The following is an 18111-nucleotide window of genomic DNA, read 5'->3' on the forward strand; positions in this document are numbered from 1 at the left end:
TGATGCAGCTCTGGCACCCTCCAGTGCTTAGATCAGGAACCTACTACAGTTCCTCATTAAATCTTCCCTGCTACCTCTTCCGATGTTGGTGTTCATGGAACTATGTAATAATTGGCAGTCGATTCTCTCTCCTTCCTCCATGTTTTAAGCAGCTTGATGGAAATGAGTGACTGACACTGGCCTTGAAATTCAGTTGAAAGATCTAAAAATCAGGCCAGGTATGGCGACACAAGCCTGCAATCTCAGCTCTAAAGAAACCCAAGGCAGGGGAATGGTGTGCTCCATGCCAGCCTAGATACACACCAATTTTGAGGCCAATCTGGACTACACAGCAAGACTGTCTCAATAGCCAAGTGCTAGAGACAGGTGTGGTGGAGCATGTGTTGGGCACGCTCAGTGCAAAGCATTGGGTTTGAACTCTAGCACTGCAAAGAACAACAGAAAGATGGGAGGGACGAAGGAAGGAGAAGGGACGGAAGAAGAGGGAGGGAGAGTATAAATCTTACTTACAAATTGATGGTCCCAAGGTGTGTTTGTGTTCTCTCCAATGGTATGTGAAGTTTTTTTGCTTGTTTTACCTTTGGCTAATACTACTACTTTGAGGCATATCCTAGACTCCTTGCAGTGCCATTCAATATTCAAATGATTGATTCCCTCCCCATCCCCCCCCACACCTTTTCTTTTCCTTTTGGTTAAATTGTTAGGTTGTGACGACCCCCTTCCCCCCCCCCCTGCTGCCCTTGGTAGCCTCAGGATAGTGGCTTGCAGGAGGACTGGGTTCTGAGTTATAGATCCAAGACCCTCCCCTGGTGGTGACTGGGTGGGGACTGAGCTGGCTTGGATTGGTTGGCTGTTTCCCTCCAACTCCTCAATCCCTGCCTCAGCCATCACATGGCCCTCTGTATATGTCTGCTTTTTTTTTTTTTTTTTTTTTTTTTTTTTTTTTGCCAGTTCTGGGGCTTGAATTCTGGGCCTGGGCACTGACCTTGAACACTTTTTGCTCAAGGCTAGCGCTCTGCCACTTGAGCCACAGAGCCACTTCTGGATTTTTCTGTGTATGTGGTTAGGAGAAATTAAACCCAGGGCCTCATGCATACTAGGCAAGCACTCTACCACTGAGCCATGCTTCTGGCCCCATATCTCTGCATTTTGTCCCTGCTGTCACTTGTGAAGTATATGTCATTGGACTTTAGGCCCATCCTAACTCCAGAGAGATCTCACATCAAAAATTCTGTTATATTGGCAAAGACTTTCTAAAATAAGATCAAATTCCATATTCAGGTAGGACTTGGATGTAATCTTTTTAAGCTTAGTTTTGAACCAGTACATCTTCTAAAAGCCTTTTGGATTAGGAGCAGAATGAAGCTGTTATCATCACACACACTCAGCACAGCCATGTGAGCCAACACTGGCACAGGAAGTCTGGAAAAAGAACTAGAAAGTTGAAGGATTGTTTTAAAAAATAGTAAGTACAGTTGCCCCTGAAGGTATCTAATATGCTTAGCAAATCTATAGATAAGTGGAATTCATCAAGAAAATCTGGCATTTTCTAGATATAAAACCAATATATAAAAGTCAGCTATATTTCAGTATACCAGATAATAATAAAAATAAAGTTAATATAGCACTTAACAATTGCATTGAAAATAATAAAGTACTAACTTGAAGAATTACGTTTAATCAAAATGAAAAAGAATTTACACAGAAAAAGTTTAAAACTTAGACAACTAAATTGAAAGATGTTCTTTACCATTTGACTCAATCCTCTAGTCCAGTATCCTAGATGAAAACCCCAGCTCCAGCAGAGGTTTATTTGCTCTTAACTATTTCTTACATTTTATACTATTTTGATTAGAATTTTAAAAAATTATATTTCTATGTAGCTAATCTGTTTGAAAGGAGAAATTTCTGTGCTTTGCAAAACCACTTAAAACTATTTGATCAGATCAGCTGTTTGTTCTGTTATTTTTTTCTCTCTTCCAATCATTTAAAAAGAGCAACAGTATCTTTCTTACTTTAATTTATAATTGGAATTATTTTCCATCCTTAATTGCCCTGGCTAGAAGTTGTAGCACATTATTGAATGGCTGTGTTGAAAGAAGAGACATTCATACATGATTCCATAATCTGTTAGAATGTGTCTCTAGAAAAAAAGAACTATAAAAGATGATATAAGTGTAAAATTTTCTCTTAAGAAGTGGGCTCACAGATTTCTGGAGGGTTAGCAAGTCCCAAACTCTGCAGTCTAATGCAAGAACCCAGAGACTCAAGAAGAACCATGGTTATAGTTCCAGCCTAAAGGCTGACTCCAGGTAGAATTCCTTTTAGTTTAGGTTTGGTTTTGGATGCCCTGAAGATCAGCTGGTTAGACAAAACCTACCCATGTTAGAGAGGGAAATCTGCCCCACTTTCATGGACTTTAATGTTAATTTCACACACACACACACACACACACACAGAAATATCCAGACTAATGTTCAGATATACACCCAGGCCAAGCCATAGTGACATATAAAAGTTACTCATCACAAATAGAAATTCATTCAACAATTATTGGTTGAATGTCTTGTGTGCCAGATGTTGTACGAGGCTCTAAAGATTGAACAGCAAATGGTTATCTCTGATGGGAAAAAGAATGGAAACTAAACAAATAAGGTCATTATGGATTATAATAAATGGATAGGATGATGAAATGTTACTGCTTTTCCTCTGTTAAGATGTTTTCTATAGTTTATAATTAAAAGCACTATTAACATATTAAATTTTCCTCTACCAATTTATGAAAGCTTCTCACAGGAAAGGCTCTGAATTTTATTGGATGCTTTTGTGATGTCTGTTGAAATGAAATATTTCATTACACTGTTTGACCTGCATGAATGCACAATGGAGTCCATCAGTATCATTCTAATATGACACAATGTCCATGGCTATTCTGCAGTATTACTTTAATACGGACCAATGTTCATTGTGACAATGTTTGATTTAGGATAGTTCAGACAACAACCCACAAGCAGAATCTGTCCCACCACCTGGCTTTGTGCAGCTCATAAGGTACAAATAATTTTTAACATTTTCAATGTTTTTTAAAAAAATCAAAATATTCCATTACATATAAACATATATGAAGTTCAGCTTTTAGTTTATTTTTGCTGCCATAAGAAATGACCACAGCAGAGTTCAAGCCCCATGACTACCACCACCAACAAAATGATCACAGACTTTGTATTCCAAAACAACACACAAGGATGTTTTCAAAACAATTTTGGATGTCAGTGTCTAAAATCAGTGTGTTTGAGTTGATGTCAAGGTGTTGGCCCTGCCAGTTCCTCTGGGGGAGCATGCTTTTCCTGGCCTCTTGGCTTCTAGTGCTACATTCCTTGCATTCCTTGGCTTGGGGACTCTTCTCCATCTTCCTATCTAGTAGCTTAGTCTCTTCCTACCTCAACTACTTGCCTCACCTCTACCTCTTGGAATGATGTAGCAATATTATTCATAATAGCCAAATAATAGATGTAAGTCATAGGGTCATCTATTGGTTAGTGGATACATACACAAAATGAGTAAATGTTTTGAGGAGCTCATTTCCTTATGATGAACTGGGACAGAAGAGAACACGGGAAAGAACCATTCAGGACATCCTGCCTGGGGTGATTCCCTACATAGGAGATGCAGCTAACACACACAGGACACAGACACACACAGACACACAGACACACACACACACACACACACACACACACACACACACTGGCAACCACCTTATCTACATGAGAGAGTTCACAGTCAGTCCCAGCAGGAAACACATCCACAGGGGAGCATTAGCCTGGAAAGGGGGGGGGGGTGATGGCTGCTGTATGGTAACAACCTCTAGTGGTGTGTGTGTGTGTCTTTGTCTCTGTGTATGTCTCTGTGGGTGTGTCTGAGTATGTCTTTGTGTGTGTCTGTCTCTGTGTCTCTGTGTGTCTGTGTGTGTCTCTGTGTCTGTGTGTCTCTGTATGTGTATGTGTCTCTGTGTGTCTGTGTCTGTCTCTGTGTGTCTGTCTGTGTCTGTGTGTCTCTGTATGTCTGTCTGTGTGTGTGTCTGTGTGTCTCTTTCTCTGTGTGTCTGGGTGTGTGTGTCTCTGTGTCTGTGTGTGTGTGTGTCTCTGTGTGTGTGTGTCAGTGTGTGTTTGTCTGTCTGTCTGTGTCTCTGTGTGTGACTGTCTGTGTGTGTGTCTGCTCTGTCAAATTCAGTAGTTCTGTGCTCCAGGCTGGTACTCTACCATTTGGGCCACAGTTCCTCTTCATGAAGGCCCCAAGGCAAAGGGTTCAGCCCCTGGCCTCTCTGAGGACTGGAGCAGCCAGAGCCAGGTAGAGGGGAGGGGGGCCCTTCCGGAGCCTGGGGAGGTGGATGCTCGACGGGAGGGGCCGGGGGAGGCGGATGCTCGACGGGAGGGGCCGGGGGAGGCGGATGCTCGACGGGAGGGGCCGGGGGAGGCGGATGCTCGACGGGAGGGCCCGGGGGAGGCGGATGCTCGACGGGAGGGGTCGGGTGGGCGGATGCTCGACGGGAGGGGCTGAGAGTACATGGTGAACTGGGGTGTATCCTCCACGTATCTGACAGGCAGGTCGGAGTTGGCTCTGCCGCCCCACTCACAGGGCGACCCCGCCACGTGCGCCGATTCACCGCGCGCTCCCGCCGCTGCCCCCTCCCGCGCGCGCTCTCGCGGGCTCTCGTGCGGCTGCCGGAAGCTGAGCTGAGGCGGTTGGAAAACTCCCACTCCCGGCGTGCTCCGCGGCGCAGCCCCTGGGGGCCGGGGGCGGGGCCTGCACGCGCGTGCGCGGTAACGGCCCGCGCTGACGGGGGGCGGCGCGGCGGTCGCTTCGAGCGCGCTCGTCGGCTCCCCCGAAGAGAGCGCGGACGCCTGGGCGCCGGCGGCCACTCTTTCGCCTTCCCGGGTAGGCGCGGCGGTGGCCGCTGGAAGCGGGCGGCCTTCGTGCGGGGCGGGGAGCGCGGCCGTCCGGGCACGCGGGGTTCGCGGGGCCGCTCCTCCTCCGCGGCTGTTGGGCGGACGCGGGGCGCCGTCCGTGCGGCCCGGGGGGCGGCGGCGCGCGGCGGGGCGCGGGGCCGGGCGTGGCGGGGCGATCCGGAGGGCGGCGGGCGCCTCCCCGGCCCGGGGCGCGCGCGTGAGCCCGGACCGGCCCCGGGGCCCGGGGCTGGAGCGGGGCCCGGCGCGCTCGGCCCGGCAGCCGGGTCAGGGCCGGAGCTCCCCGCGGGCGGAGCGCGGGGCGGCTCGGGACCCCCCCCCAGCCCGGAGCTGCGCGTTGAGCTCGTGGCGGGGGGGGGGGGTCGGGGAGGGTCCACCACCACCGCCGGGCGCCCCGTCGTCGTCACGTTACACTAGGACCCGCCTGTCAATGCCCACTGGAAATGGGGCACCCGGTGCCTCCCGCTCCCCACACGTCCTCCCCGCCCCCACCCCGCCTCCCCTGTACCCGGGGCGCCGACCGAACCCCTGGCTTCTCCCCCCACGATGACACCAGCCCAGGATTAAAACCTAGACTCGTGCAGGGCGGGGTGCGTCGAGGCGAGGGTATCCCGAGCCGCAGGCGAGGGGCGCGCGGGGGGGACGGGGGCCCGCCGTGAGCGAGCCGTGTGCATCACGGCCTGGAGGGGAGTCGAGACTTGGCTTGCTTCTCTCCCGCCCCCCGCAGAACCCGCGCGCCCGGGAGGAAGCCAGGGCGTTCCGTTTGAGATTAGAGATTAAAACCTGCGTCCAGTTCCACCCCCCCGACCTGAAATCTCCAGGAGTGAAGAGTGGGGGGGGTGGAGGGGGGTTGCCTTTGTGTGTGCATCCTGCAGGTACCGGGGCTTGGCTCGAGCCCCACAGCTCCCCCCCACCCCCCCCCCCCGCTTTCCGTTAGTTATTTGGGGATAAGAATCACACAGACGGAACGCCTGGCAACGGTGGGTCACGCCTGTGAGGCTGGCTGCTCCGGAGGCTGAGATCTGAGCACCGAGGTTCAAAAGCCCCAGCCCGGGCACCAAAGGATGAGAGATTCTCATCTCCAGTTCATCTCTAGAACACCGGAAGCGGGGCTGCGGCTCCAGCGGTAGGGTGGTAGCCTTGAGCTGAAGAGCTTAGGGACAGAGCCCAGAGTTCAAGCCCCATGACCTCCCCACCCCACCCCACTCCCCTAAAAAAAAAGGTCACACTCCTGTAATCCTAGCATCCTAGCTACCGAAGAGGCTGAGATCTGAGAGTAGCAGTTTGAGGCCAGTCTGGGCAGGAAAAATGTGAGGCACCATCTTCAATTAGCCCCCAAAAGGCGGAAGTGGAGCTATGGCTTAAGTGGCACTGAGCTAGCTGTGAGCACAAAAGCTCCAGGATAATACCCAGGCCCAGAGTTTAAACCCCAGTATTTGCAGTTTTTTAAAAGTCACAGATTTTCATTCCCTGTGTGGCTTCATATGTCTCCTGAGTAGGTAGAATTACAGGTATGACCACCAGAGTTCAGCTAATGAAGGGATTTTTAAAGACAAGCCCACAGGGATAGAGAGTGTGGGCTACAGGGAAAAGCAATAAAATGATGAAGTCTAGAAAGCAGCTGTCTTAGCAGACATGAACATAATTCTAAACCTCTCAGAAGGGCTGCTATGCAGCCATCCTTCAAAAAGCATCGAACATTCTTCAACATGCACAGAACTTGGGAGTCACTGCACACCTCTGCCACTGTTAGTGAGGGTAGTGACAGCTTGGGCAGCTTGAATAAAAGTGTAGGTGATCAGAGCCGGGAGTTTGGCCTAGTGGTAGAGTGTCTGCCTAGCATGCACAAAGGCCTGAGTTTGAATCCTTGGTACCACATACGTAGAAAAAAGCTGGAAATGGTGCTGTGGCTGAAGTGGTAGAATGCTAGCTTTGAGAAAAATCCAAGGACAGCGCTCAGGCCCTGAGTTCAAGTCCCACAGCTGGCAAAAAAAAAAAAGTGTAGGTGAACTCTGCATTTCATTCTTGGGCAACTGGTTTATAATGGGAAGATTTGTATTATAATGGAGAAGATAAGATTTTGAACTGGAGGATGCAAGGCATAGTGAATTATTTGAGTATGTTATAGGAAAGAAGACTAGCTTGTGTTTCTTCCCCTTTTGTTAACTTCCAAAACTGTGCAGTCAGACTAATACTTTCCAGGCTCAAATAGAATTGAGAATTATTGGTGAAAGAGGGTTAAGTAAGGATGCACAGTTGACCATAGTGATTGCTTCTGGAAAAGAATTGGATTGCTAGAAGAGTGAAAAGATACTCACTTTTTGTTGTTGTTTTAAAATTTTGTGTTAGCCAAGTGCTGATGGATCACAGCTATTCAGGAGGTTGAGATGAGACTCATGGTTCCTAGCCAGCCAGGGCAGCAGAGTCCATGAAACTATCTCCACTTAAAGAAAAAGCTGGAAGTAGTGCAGTAGCTCAAGTTAGCCTTGAGCAAAAAGCTTAGGAAAAGTTTCTAGACTGAGAGTTCAAGGACCAGGACAAGGAAGAAAAAAAACAAAAATTGTGGCAGGTATATATATAACCTACTTAAAAATCAAATGTATTTTAAGGAACAAAGTTTGACAACGCAGTTCTAGGAGTAAGCCCCTGTGAAAACAATGTTAAGTATAGTACTGCCTGGATGGATATACGAATTAGTAACGTTGGGATAATATTGGGGAGGGGTTTTGAATGAGTGACCAGAATGGAATGTCTTGCTTAGTATATTTTGAAATTTGAACCATTTGTTGTTGCCTATTAGTGAATAGATGAATTTCAATGGGGCAGATGAATAATGGAGATTCTGATGCCAACAATCTGAAAAATAAAAGCTTTCATAATGTAAAGGAATACTACATAAGTCTCAGTATTCTAATGGATTACATTTTGTGCACACCATCCTTAGGTCAGCTGTGTCTTTAGTTATGGATGGATTAAGCTAGACACCAGTGATTTTTTTTTTTTTTTTGGTTGGGGGGAAGGGGAAGACTTCAAATCTGAGATCCAAGTTGAAAATGCAAAATGACATACTTTTCTCATGGCTCTGATGGAAATTTTAAAGAGCTTCTAGGAATTTTCCTTGTCTCAATTCAGAAGTGGCACATTGAAACAAGTGCTGTAAACGCAGTTCACATAGCCAGGACCCAGGGTCAGCAAGATGAAGATGCTTGCCATGCCTGGTGGGAAACACTGCAGTCATGTGTCACTACAGGAAAGGGTCAAGACAGTAATAATAAAGGAGAAAGTAAGCTGAAACTGGTTGAGAGTGTAATTTATTTTGCCAAGATGTACAGCATCCTACTTTGAACTATTTTAAGACTTCTATGTCATATTTGCTCTAACTTATATAGCATTTGCCAACCCAGCAAACTCTCTGTAATAAAGTACCCATATATTTGGTTGATATACATATAAATTTTTAATCAATTTTTAGGGAACTGGTTCTAATGTGTTTATTTCAACTATTTAATGTGGTGTGACTCCTCGCTTTGGTGTCATATCCATGTCTGACAACTTACCTTTCACAGCACCATCTTCTTTTCAGGGAGATGTCCTTGGCTTCCCAGATGTAATGATCCTTAGGTTTACTCACGAGTGAAAATGACTCATACAGAGGTAATATTTTCATATAATCTTTATCTTTGGGTTTCTCTCTTTTTTTGGTAATGATATGGCTTCAGAGTAATTACTTTCAACTTGGACTGTTAGACACAGTATAACATTTCATATATAAGAGTATGGATTTGGGGCCTGGTACCCGTGGCTCACACCTGTAATCCTAGCTACTCTGGTGGCTGAGGTCTGAGGATCATGGTTGGGTGCCAGCTTAAGCAGAAAAATTCATGAGATTTTTATCTATGATGAACCACCAAAAAGCCAATGGTGAGCTGTGGCTTGAGTGGTACAGCACTAGCCTTTAACAGAAAAGCTCAGCACAGCGTAGTTCCCGAGTTCAAGCCACACACAGAAGACGAATGTACTCTGGTAGAGACTTACTGAATTCTAGCTCTATAACCTGAGCAAGTTACTTCACCTGCTGTATCTCCTCTTTATAATCGGCATCATAACAGTACTCGAGTCATAGAACTTAACTATAAAGCCTTAAAGATTAAACACATAGAAATTGCTTATAGTATCTGATACAGTAACCTCTTCTTCTTAAGTTTAATTATTATGTATCTTTTTAATTTGGAGGCCATGACTTAAATCATGAGCCTCACAGAACAAATGCATGGAGTTGTTACTCCGTTGTCGGAATAGACAAGACTTAATGCCTTTATTCTCTTTATTTTCAGGTTAAATTGAAAATACCTTTTGGAAATAAATTACTAGATGCTGTGTGCTTGGTGCCTAGCAGAAGCTTAGTGTATGGGGTCATCCTTACACATGGGGCATCCGGAGACATGAATCTTCCTCATTTGATGTCACTGTCATCTCATCTGGCAACCCATGGATTTTTTTGCCTGAGATTTACCTGTAAAGGCCTTAATATTGTACATAGAATTAAAGCATATAAAGCAGTTTTGGTAAGAAAATTTCTTCATATTTACCTACAGGAAGATTCTTTTTTAAATGCTTTGTAATGTAAGACATTTTGTTAGCAATTACTTGGTTTTAGTTTTTAAAATCTTTTAGGGTCTGGGAATATGGTTTAGTGGTAAAGTGCTCATCTACCATGCTTGAAGCCCTAGGTTCGATTCCACATATACAGAAAAAGCTAGAAGTGGCATGTGGCTCAAGTGGTAGAGTGCTAGCCTTGAGCATAAGAAGCTCAGGGTCAGTGCTCAGGTCCTGAGTTCAAGCCCCAGGACTGACCCCCCCCCAAAAAAAAACTTTTAAATAAATGAATGTCCTTAGAAACTCATCAATATCTGGAGGCTATTTCTTTGCCATCAGTTCATAGTGATGCATTCTTACTTCATAAATGGTTCTCCTGACATTGCTCAGAATACTAGACGTTTCTCACTAAAATAACTTTAGAAATAGTTCTGATACTCTGATTACATATTGTGCATGCATAAATATGACATTATTTTCTATGTTTAGAAACATTGGTTATAACCCCTACATAAAGCTCAAATCTGAAATTTCTTCTTTTTCCCCCCTTCAGTTGTGGGGCGTGAACTTGGGGCTCGGGTGCTATCCTTGAGCTTTTTCACTCAAGGCTAGCGCTCCATCACTGTGGGCCACAGTGCAACTTTTGATTTTCTAGTGGTTAATTGGAGATGAGAGTCTTACAGACTTTCCTGCCTTGGCTGGCTTTGAACTGCAATCCTGAGATCTCAGCATCCTGAGTAGCTAGGATTACAGGTATGAGCCACCAGCGTGTGGTTGAAATTTATTTTACTCTATTTAACTGCTAATATTATAAAAATCAAATTTAGTATAGATTGGAAGTTTTTACTAGGCTTCTCTTAAAATGGTTCCTTAAAAGTAGGTTAATGCTTACAGGGGTTGGTGGCTCATGCCTGAAATCCTCACAAATCAGGAGGCTGAGATCTGAGGGTTGGGGTTTGAAGCCAGGAAGGAAAGTTCCTAAGACTCTTATCTCCAGTTAACCACAAAAAGCTGGAAATAAACTGTATGTAGTTCAAGTGGTACAGCACACACACACAGAGTTAGCACTTGAATGTTTTATAAAAATATTGGCTTTTTCTTTTTTGGCCATTTCTAGGGTTTGAACTCACCTAACCTAGAGCTTTTTTTTTTTTTTTTTTTTTTTTGCCAGTCCTGGGGCTTGAGCTCAGGGCCTGAGCACTGTCCTTGGACTTTTCTCAAGGATAGATAGAGCTCTACCACTTGAGCCTCAGCACCACTTCTGGCTTTTTCTAAGTATATGGTACCAAGGAATCGAACCAGGTCTTCGAGCATGCTAGGCAAGCACTTTAACCACTAGGCCAAACTCCCAGCCCTAGAGCTTCTTTTGCTTAAGGCTAGCACTTGAGCCACAGCTCTACTTCTGGCTTTATCTGAGTGGTTTATTGGAGATAAGAGTCTCATGGACTTTCCTGTCTGGGTTGGCTACAATCAGGTTATCAGATCTCAGCCTTCTAAGTAGCTAAGATTACAGGCTTGAGCCACCAGCACCCGGCTAACTCTACTCTTTTTCTGTTACATTTGCCAACTGTAATACCCAGCATGGGATTTAATAGTAAACAGTTCTCAGAAGAGGGACCCACTATGGACCTTCTTCAAGAAGAATCCTTTTAAGATTTTAATGGTTATTTTTATGCAACTTTTCATTCCTATTAGTAATGCTAAGTGAAATGTTTTTTAAGATAAAAATTAATGTTTTTCCCCCCTTTGGTGGTGTTTTGATTTATCTAGAATTACCTAAAGACCTCAGGAGAATACAAACTTGCAGGTGTTTTTCTGGGAGGTAAGTTTCAATGTTTTTGAATATTTGTTAACTATCCATTTTAATATAACTAGTAATAAGTTAAATACTTTTGTTTTGGTAAGTAACCTCCTTGAAGTTAAAATACCTTATATGCTTAAAACAAATTTAAATCTTACCTAAATATGTATTGTAACTTGAAGATCAGTGTTGTTCTGTCCTAGACTCATTCTCTTGCAAGTAGGGATTCCATGAATTATTTCAGAAAAATAATTTTTTAGAAACATCATTTATGCTGTGTCAGTTTGTAGTTTTTCATGATTAATTTTTTCAGTGAGCAAATATGAACAGCAGTAAATAGATTCATAATTTTGCCCACACCATTGTTGCTTCTCTTTTGTGACTGTTTCTATTCCAGACTGAGCTTCCTTTTGATTGATTTTAGGTCGTTCCATGGGTTCACGAGCGGCTGCCTCTGTGATGTGTCATAGTGAACCAGAAGATGGTAATGATTTTGTTAGAGGTCTCATTTGTATCTCCTACCCACTGCATCATCCAAAGCAGCAGCAGAAACTCAGAGATGAAGATCTGTTTCGTTTAAAAGACCCCGTACTCTTTGTGTCAGGCTCAGCCGATGAAATGTGTGAAAAGGTGAATTAGAACTCAGGGTGTGTGAATGAAAGAGTGAGAGAAATAGGAGCAAGATTAGCTGGAGCATTTCATCTCAGAAAAAAATGCTAACTGGCTTTTTCATGTCTTTGGAAAAGAGAGTTGGTAAATGCATTGATTCTTTTTTGGGAAATGGTTTTGACATTACTAGAATGTAGATTTGGTTTATGAGTTCAGCATTCAGGCAGATTGTTACAAGATTAACCCTACCCTTAAGAAAGGGTTGGCAATATTCATATATTACTGCGTGTTACCCCCGTGCTGTTTTCTAGAGCTTCTAATTTTCTTGAGAAAAAGAATGTTTTTGGGGGGAAAAAAATGACAGGCTCAAATTTCTTAAATTTTTATGTTAGTAATCAGTGTTCACCCTATTTGTTGGTATCCTTATGCCTGAGAGAAGGGCGATGCCACTTCCTTTGTGCATTTTATTGTCTGGTTGTGTGTGGAGTAGTTATTTAGTGAACACTTGATGAGTGGATGCCAATGTAGCTGGGGGAGAGAGCCCTTTATTGAAGCAGTAGAGCATTAGTCTAGTATCCTTTAGCATTAGTCTAGTATCCTTTAGCATTAGTCTAGTATCCTTTAGCATTAGTCTAGTATCCTTTTCTCTTTTCCTTCAGAATTTGTTGGAGAAAGTGGCACAGAAAATGAAAGCTCCCAATAAAATCCACTGGATTGAGAAGGCAAATCATTCCATGGCAGTGAAAGGACGGTCACCAAATGATGTTTTCAAAGAAATAAATACACAGATTTTGTTTTGGATCCAAGAAATCACTGGAATGGACAAGAAATAATTGTCCTTAGCTAACAGCTGTTATTTGCGTACAAATTTTGAGTACAGATATTGTTCTTCATCAAAGAACAGTATACCTCTCAGCATTATGATGAGACATATTTCAGACTATTGTTTAATGTTGCCCTATTTTTGAAACACATTTTAATTGTGAAGTATCCTTTACAAAATGTCTTTTGAAAGCACTGTTACAGTTGTATGAAGATGATGTACAATATTGAAGGTGGTCTAAATATAATTTATTTTCTTTAGTATAGTTAAGTTTTGGAAAAAAAATTAAACATTTGAATTTTGTTACAATGGTGTTTTGTCTTATTGAAATGAGCCAGAGAAGGTATGCTTCATTTAAAGAGAGAGAGAAACACCAATTGCTGGTGGCTCATTCCTATAATTCTAGCTACTCAAGAGGCTGAGATCTGAAGATTGCAGTTTGAAGGTAACCTGAGCAAAAAATCCTATGACTCATCAAAAAGCTGAAAGTGGGCCTGGGCTGTGGCTCAAGTGGTGGAGCTCTAGCTTTGAGCACAAAAGCTCAGGGACAGTGCCCAGGCCCTTTGTTCAAACCCACAGCACTGGCACAAAAAAAAAAATAGAGAAAAGACTCGTAATGTAGCTTTGTGTTAGAGTGCTTGGCAGAATATGCTCAATCCCACTTACTTTTCTACATCAAATAGAGATAGAGAATGGCAGAACATAGAACATATACAATTTTCCATGTCTTTTTTTTTTTAATGAATTCTCTGGAAAAGGAATAGCAGTCCATTTAGATGTAGGACCCTGAACACTATTTTTAGTTTGAAGTAAACAATTCCCATTCAAGCAGTGTTTACTTAATGCCTGATGGGAATCAAGCTTTATTTGGTTTGCAGATTTTAGTAAAGGGTGCTTAAAACATAGTATTGACCACTAGAAAACTGAAAGTGGGGCTGTGGCTCAAGGGGTAGAATGGTAGCTTTGAGCTGAAGAGCACAGGGGCAGTGCCCAGGCCCAGAGTTCAAGCCCCATGATGGACCCCCCCCCACACACACACAAAGTGGAAAAATAAACTAATGTGTGCTTTACTTACGTAGGAATAGAGTTAGCATCAATTTGTCTTGGGAAAATCAGATTATCTCCTGAGCTGGACTTCATATATAATATATATATATATATATATATATATGTATATATCCTACAAAGTTGACATTAAATTTATAGCAAGGAATAGTTTAGTGGGAGGCTACAAGGTTAGCATAATTCCACTGAACCAGCCATATCATTGGCCCTTTTTTACTTGTTTTTTTTTTCTAAGTTTTGGTGCAAGTCCTTGGATTTGAACTCATGGCCTAGATGCTGTCCCTGAGCTTTTCTACTGAAGGCTAGCTCTCTGCTACTTGAGCCGCATCACCACTTTCAGCTTTGGAGCTAAGAGTCTCATGGACTTTTCTGCCCAAAATGGCTTTGAGCCAGTCCTCAACTTTCAGCCTTCTGAGTATCTAGTATTATAGGTGTGAGCCACCAGTGCCCAGCAGACATAAATTTGTGTGTAGGGGGGTGGGGGCGGTCATGGGGCTTGAACTCTGGGCCTAGGTATTGTCCCTGAGCTCCAGCTCAAGGCTACCACCCTACCCCTTGAGACACAGCCCCACTTCCCGTTGTAGTTAGTTGGAGATAAGAGTCTCAGTTTCTTTAGTACCCAGGCTGGCTTTGAACCTCAATCCTTAGATCTCAGCCTCCAGAGTAGGTAGGATGTCAGGCGTGAGCCACCACACCCGGCAGACATACAGTATGCAAACAGTTCACATGAAATTTTAAAACAATTGCTGATACCAAAAGCTAGGAATGGAAAACAAATCCAACGCTATCAAAAAAGTATAAACATTATAAACCAAAGGGGAGTAATACTATGAATACTAGTAAATTTATTTTTAAAAATGGAAAATAAAAAGGACAGCATAATGCAAATGAGAACATATTACAAGCTGGGTATTGCTGGCTCATGCCTGTTAATCCTTAGCTGCCTAGGGAGGCTGAGATTGAAGATTGTAGTTTAAAGCAAGTCTGGACAGGAAAGTCCAGGAGACTTAGCTCAATTTAGCCACCAAAAACATAAAGGCTGGAAGGGGAACTGTGGCTTAGGTGGTAGGTAGGTAGGTAGGTAGGTAGACCACTATCCTTGAGTGAAAAAGCCGAAGGACAGCACCCAGACCTTGAATTCAAGCACCACTACAAGTATAAGTGCATGTGTGTTCACACACACAGACCATACATGACTTCTGTGGATGTATGAAGTTACTAACCACACTTTGCAGCTGGGATAGTTAAATTTATAAAATTAGAATACAAGCATAACATGGGTGGCCAGAGATAAGTACTTCAATTACAAGGATGATAGATAGCCATTTAGAAATTGACCTAGTCCAGAGTGATGCATAAACTACGTTCCTTAATGTAATAGCTTGATATTATGTGATTCCCTGATCATGGTTAGAGAAACTGAGAAAGATATGATATTTCTACGGCTGCAGATAAGCCACATCTTGTAGGAGATTATTCAGCCCTTTCAGGTTTGTGCTTACTGTTAAAAGAGCCACCCTAGAGTGCTTGCCTAGCATGCATGAAGACTCAGGTTTGATTCCTCAGTACCACATATGTAGAAAAACCCAGAAGTGGTGCTGTGGCTCACGTGATAGAGCTCTAGCCTAGAGAAAGCCCAAGAACAGTGCTCAGGCCCTGAGCTCAATTCTAGGACTGGAAAAGAAAAAAAAAAGTCAGCCTAGTTGGGAAGCAGTTCATCACAACCTCTCATCTAGACCAGCATTGCTTACCGGGGACTGTACCTACTGCTGGGCATTTGGCAGTGTCTAGAAACTGGACTAGGGGATTCTGACTAGAAGACAGGAGTATTGCAAATGTGATCAGGCTGTGCCAGGGTGGAGGAACTTTGTCTTCAACCAGTTCAGAGATGAACCCATTTGCTTTCTTACAGTTGCTAAATTTGGGACTGAAAAGTCTAGCTCTTCTTAGCATTTTCCCTGCCATGACTCTTATTCTTAATTTGGGTGAACTACAGTAGCCTATTTGATTTTCCCTATTTTTTGTCTTCTTACTTTGACAAACCCATTGCTATTTTCAAACCAAATCCTTGATGGAAAACGGCATGTGTCATGATGCACACACATGTAATGCCAGTACCTTGAATTTGAAGCCAACCTGGATCTATAAGAGGAGACTATCTAACTTTTGGCTTTTCCTCATTATACAGCTTTATTAAAAAGACAGTCCTGGGGCCAGGAGTTTGGCCTAGTGGTTAAAGTGCTTGCCTAGCATGCATGAAGACCTGGTTCAATTCCTCGGTACCACATATATAGAAAAAAGCCGGAAGTGGTGCTAAGGCTCAAGTGGTAGAGCTCTAGCTTTGAGAAAGTCCAAGGACAGTGCTCAGACCCTGAGCTCAAGCCCAGGACTGGCCAAAAAACAAAACAAAACAACAAAAAAAACCAGTCTTCCTTCTTTATTCTCCCTGAAACTTTCTTCTCTATCAAATCCTGCTCACCCTTTAAGGATTTGAAACAAGTTTACATCCCTGCTTGAATGATTTCTGAGTATCTCTTCAGATTCCCATAATACAGTCATTCCACACTATATTATGGTTCACTGTATTGCCTGGGTTTTTGTTTTTAATAGGAATGTGTAAATGGTGATCCCTTGCCTTACTTCTGGAGGCAGTTACACTGCAGAAACTCCTGCTATATGTAAAAAGCCACAAAATAGCAATAAATGAACCTTAATATGGTGAGGGATTACAATGCACTGCTGTGGGCCTCAGGTTTTCACCTACCGTGGGGGTCTCTGGAACATAACTCCTGTGATAAGTGAGGGATCACTATTTTTTCCCCTTCTGTGGTCAGTTCCAATGCTTTCTTATTAAGCATTGATATGTTTTCCATGATCCCATCTGTCTTGGAAACACCAAGTGAAATGATATGCTTTATTTGTTTCTCTCTCTTTTTTCTTTTCTAGTCCTGGGGCTTGAACTCAGGGCCTGAGCACTGTCTTTGGACTTTCTCAAAGTTAGAGCTCTGGCACTTGAGCCACAGCACCACATCTGGCTTTTTCTGCGTATGTGTTACTGAGGAACTGAACCAAGTCTTTGTGCATGCAAGGCAAGCATTCTACCACTAGGCACTCACTCCTGGCCCCTATGCTTTTATTTTATATACCTGTTATTCAGACTTTCTCTTATTAAAAAACAAAAACTCCACAATTCTCTTTATGGTACCTCTGGTTTATCTAATATTAACTATCTGCAATCTGATAAAAGGAATTGAGTATCTTAATATAATACCTCCCTAAACATACAATATACCCTAAGCCAAATAAAAGTTTAAAAGCGTAGCTGGTTGTTGTGGTGCAAGCCTATACTCTTAGTTACTTGGGAACTGGAAATCCAGGCTTCAGAATTGGAGGCCAGCCTAGATAAAAAGAAGTATCTGAGACTCCTATCTCAACCAGTGGCTAAAGGTGTCGTGGTAAATACCTGTGGGTTATGGGGACGATTCAGTGGCCGGGCAGTGTCACTTGCCTGCCGTCCTTACTACAAACAAAGTTCACAGCTTCACATAAAGCAACACAAATGAGCTAGAGGTGTGGCTCAGGTGGTAAAGAGCCTGTGGCTGCAAAAGTGTGAGGCCTTAAATTCAATCCCCTCTGCCCCAAATCCCCAAATAATAACGAAAAAAGCCTAAGAAGGAAAAGTTTTTAGTAAAAATCACTCTGTGTGTATGAAGACGAGACAGGGATGGGGAATAGGTATATACGTTACCATAGCACTTGAACAATTCAGAGTACTTGTGGTTTCTTCCAGAGCTAATGAGTATCCTACCATGCATTCTGGAGAACAATCCTTCCCAAAGACAAAACCTACCATCAGAATTAGACCTGAGGAGACCCGTTCAGCAGACTTAAACAGATGAAATTTCCTCTAGAATGTGTCACTGGTCTCATGATCCCCACTACAGAATGTAAGAGCTCAGTACATCTTTCTCAGAACAGCTTGCCTGAATGGTTTACTACTATAAAATGATTGCTTCTTTCCTCAGTTTACCTAAGGGAAGCCAAAGGAAATATTAATTACATCTTCCAAGGGAAATTATACTCTATCCAAAGTAGTGTTGAAAATTTTCACCTCTAGTCTGCTCTATCCTGACTGAACTTATATTTTCTCAGTAAGCTTCCAGTTCTACCTTTGTAGACTTAGGGAAGATAAGCATACTTAGTTCTGCTTCTGCCCCACCCTTCAATTCTGACATCAGAAAGCACATCAC

General features: G+C 43.3%; 1 protein-coding gene and 1 long non-coding RNA gene across 2 annotated transcripts; one reads left to right on the forward strand and one right to left on the reverse strand.

Moving 5' to 3' along the window:
• Positions 1-4833: 4833 nt before the first annotated feature.
• On the forward strand, positions 4834-13105 carry Tex30 (testis expressed 30). The gene is made up of 6 exons (XM_090341905.1): positions 4834-4938; positions 8551-8621; positions 9302-9532; positions 11334-11385; positions 11789-11994; positions 12633-13105. The coding sequence occupies exons 2-6, from the start codon at positions 8607-8609 to the stop codon at positions 12804-12806; spliced, it is 678 nt and encodes a 225-aa protein (XP_090198031.1). The 5' UTR covers positions 4834-4938; positions 8551-8606; the 3' UTR covers positions 12807-13105.
• On the reverse strand, positions 12705-18055 carry LOC150056706 (uncharacterized). The gene is made up of 3 exons (XR_016537083.1): positions 17973-18055; positions 17712-17891; positions 12705-12786 (listed from the first exon to the last, which is right to left on the reverse strand). It is a non-coding gene; the product is annotated as an uncharacterized LOC150056706 (long non-coding RNA).
• Positions 18056-18111: the final 56 nt, after the last annotated feature.

This window comes from Megascapheus bottae, chromosome 11 (assembly GCF_031878675.1).
Source record: "Megascapheus bottae isolate mThoBot1 chromosome 11, mThoBot2.hap1, whole genome shotgun sequence".
Classification (NCBI taxonomy): Eukaryota; Metazoa; Chordata; class Mammalia; order Rodentia; family Geomyidae; genus Megascapheus; species Megascapheus bottae.

Coding starts and splice junctions, on each gene's coding strand:
- Tex30 (XM_090341905.1), top strand. Junction 9,533..11,333: donor AAGCATATAAAGCAGTTTTG/GTAAGAAAATTT, acceptor TGATTTATCTAG/AATTACCTAAAGACCTCAGG. Junction 11,386..11,788: donor TGCAGGTGTTTTTCTGGGAG/GTAAGTTTCAAT, acceptor GATTGATTTTAG/GTCGTTCCATGGGTTCACGA.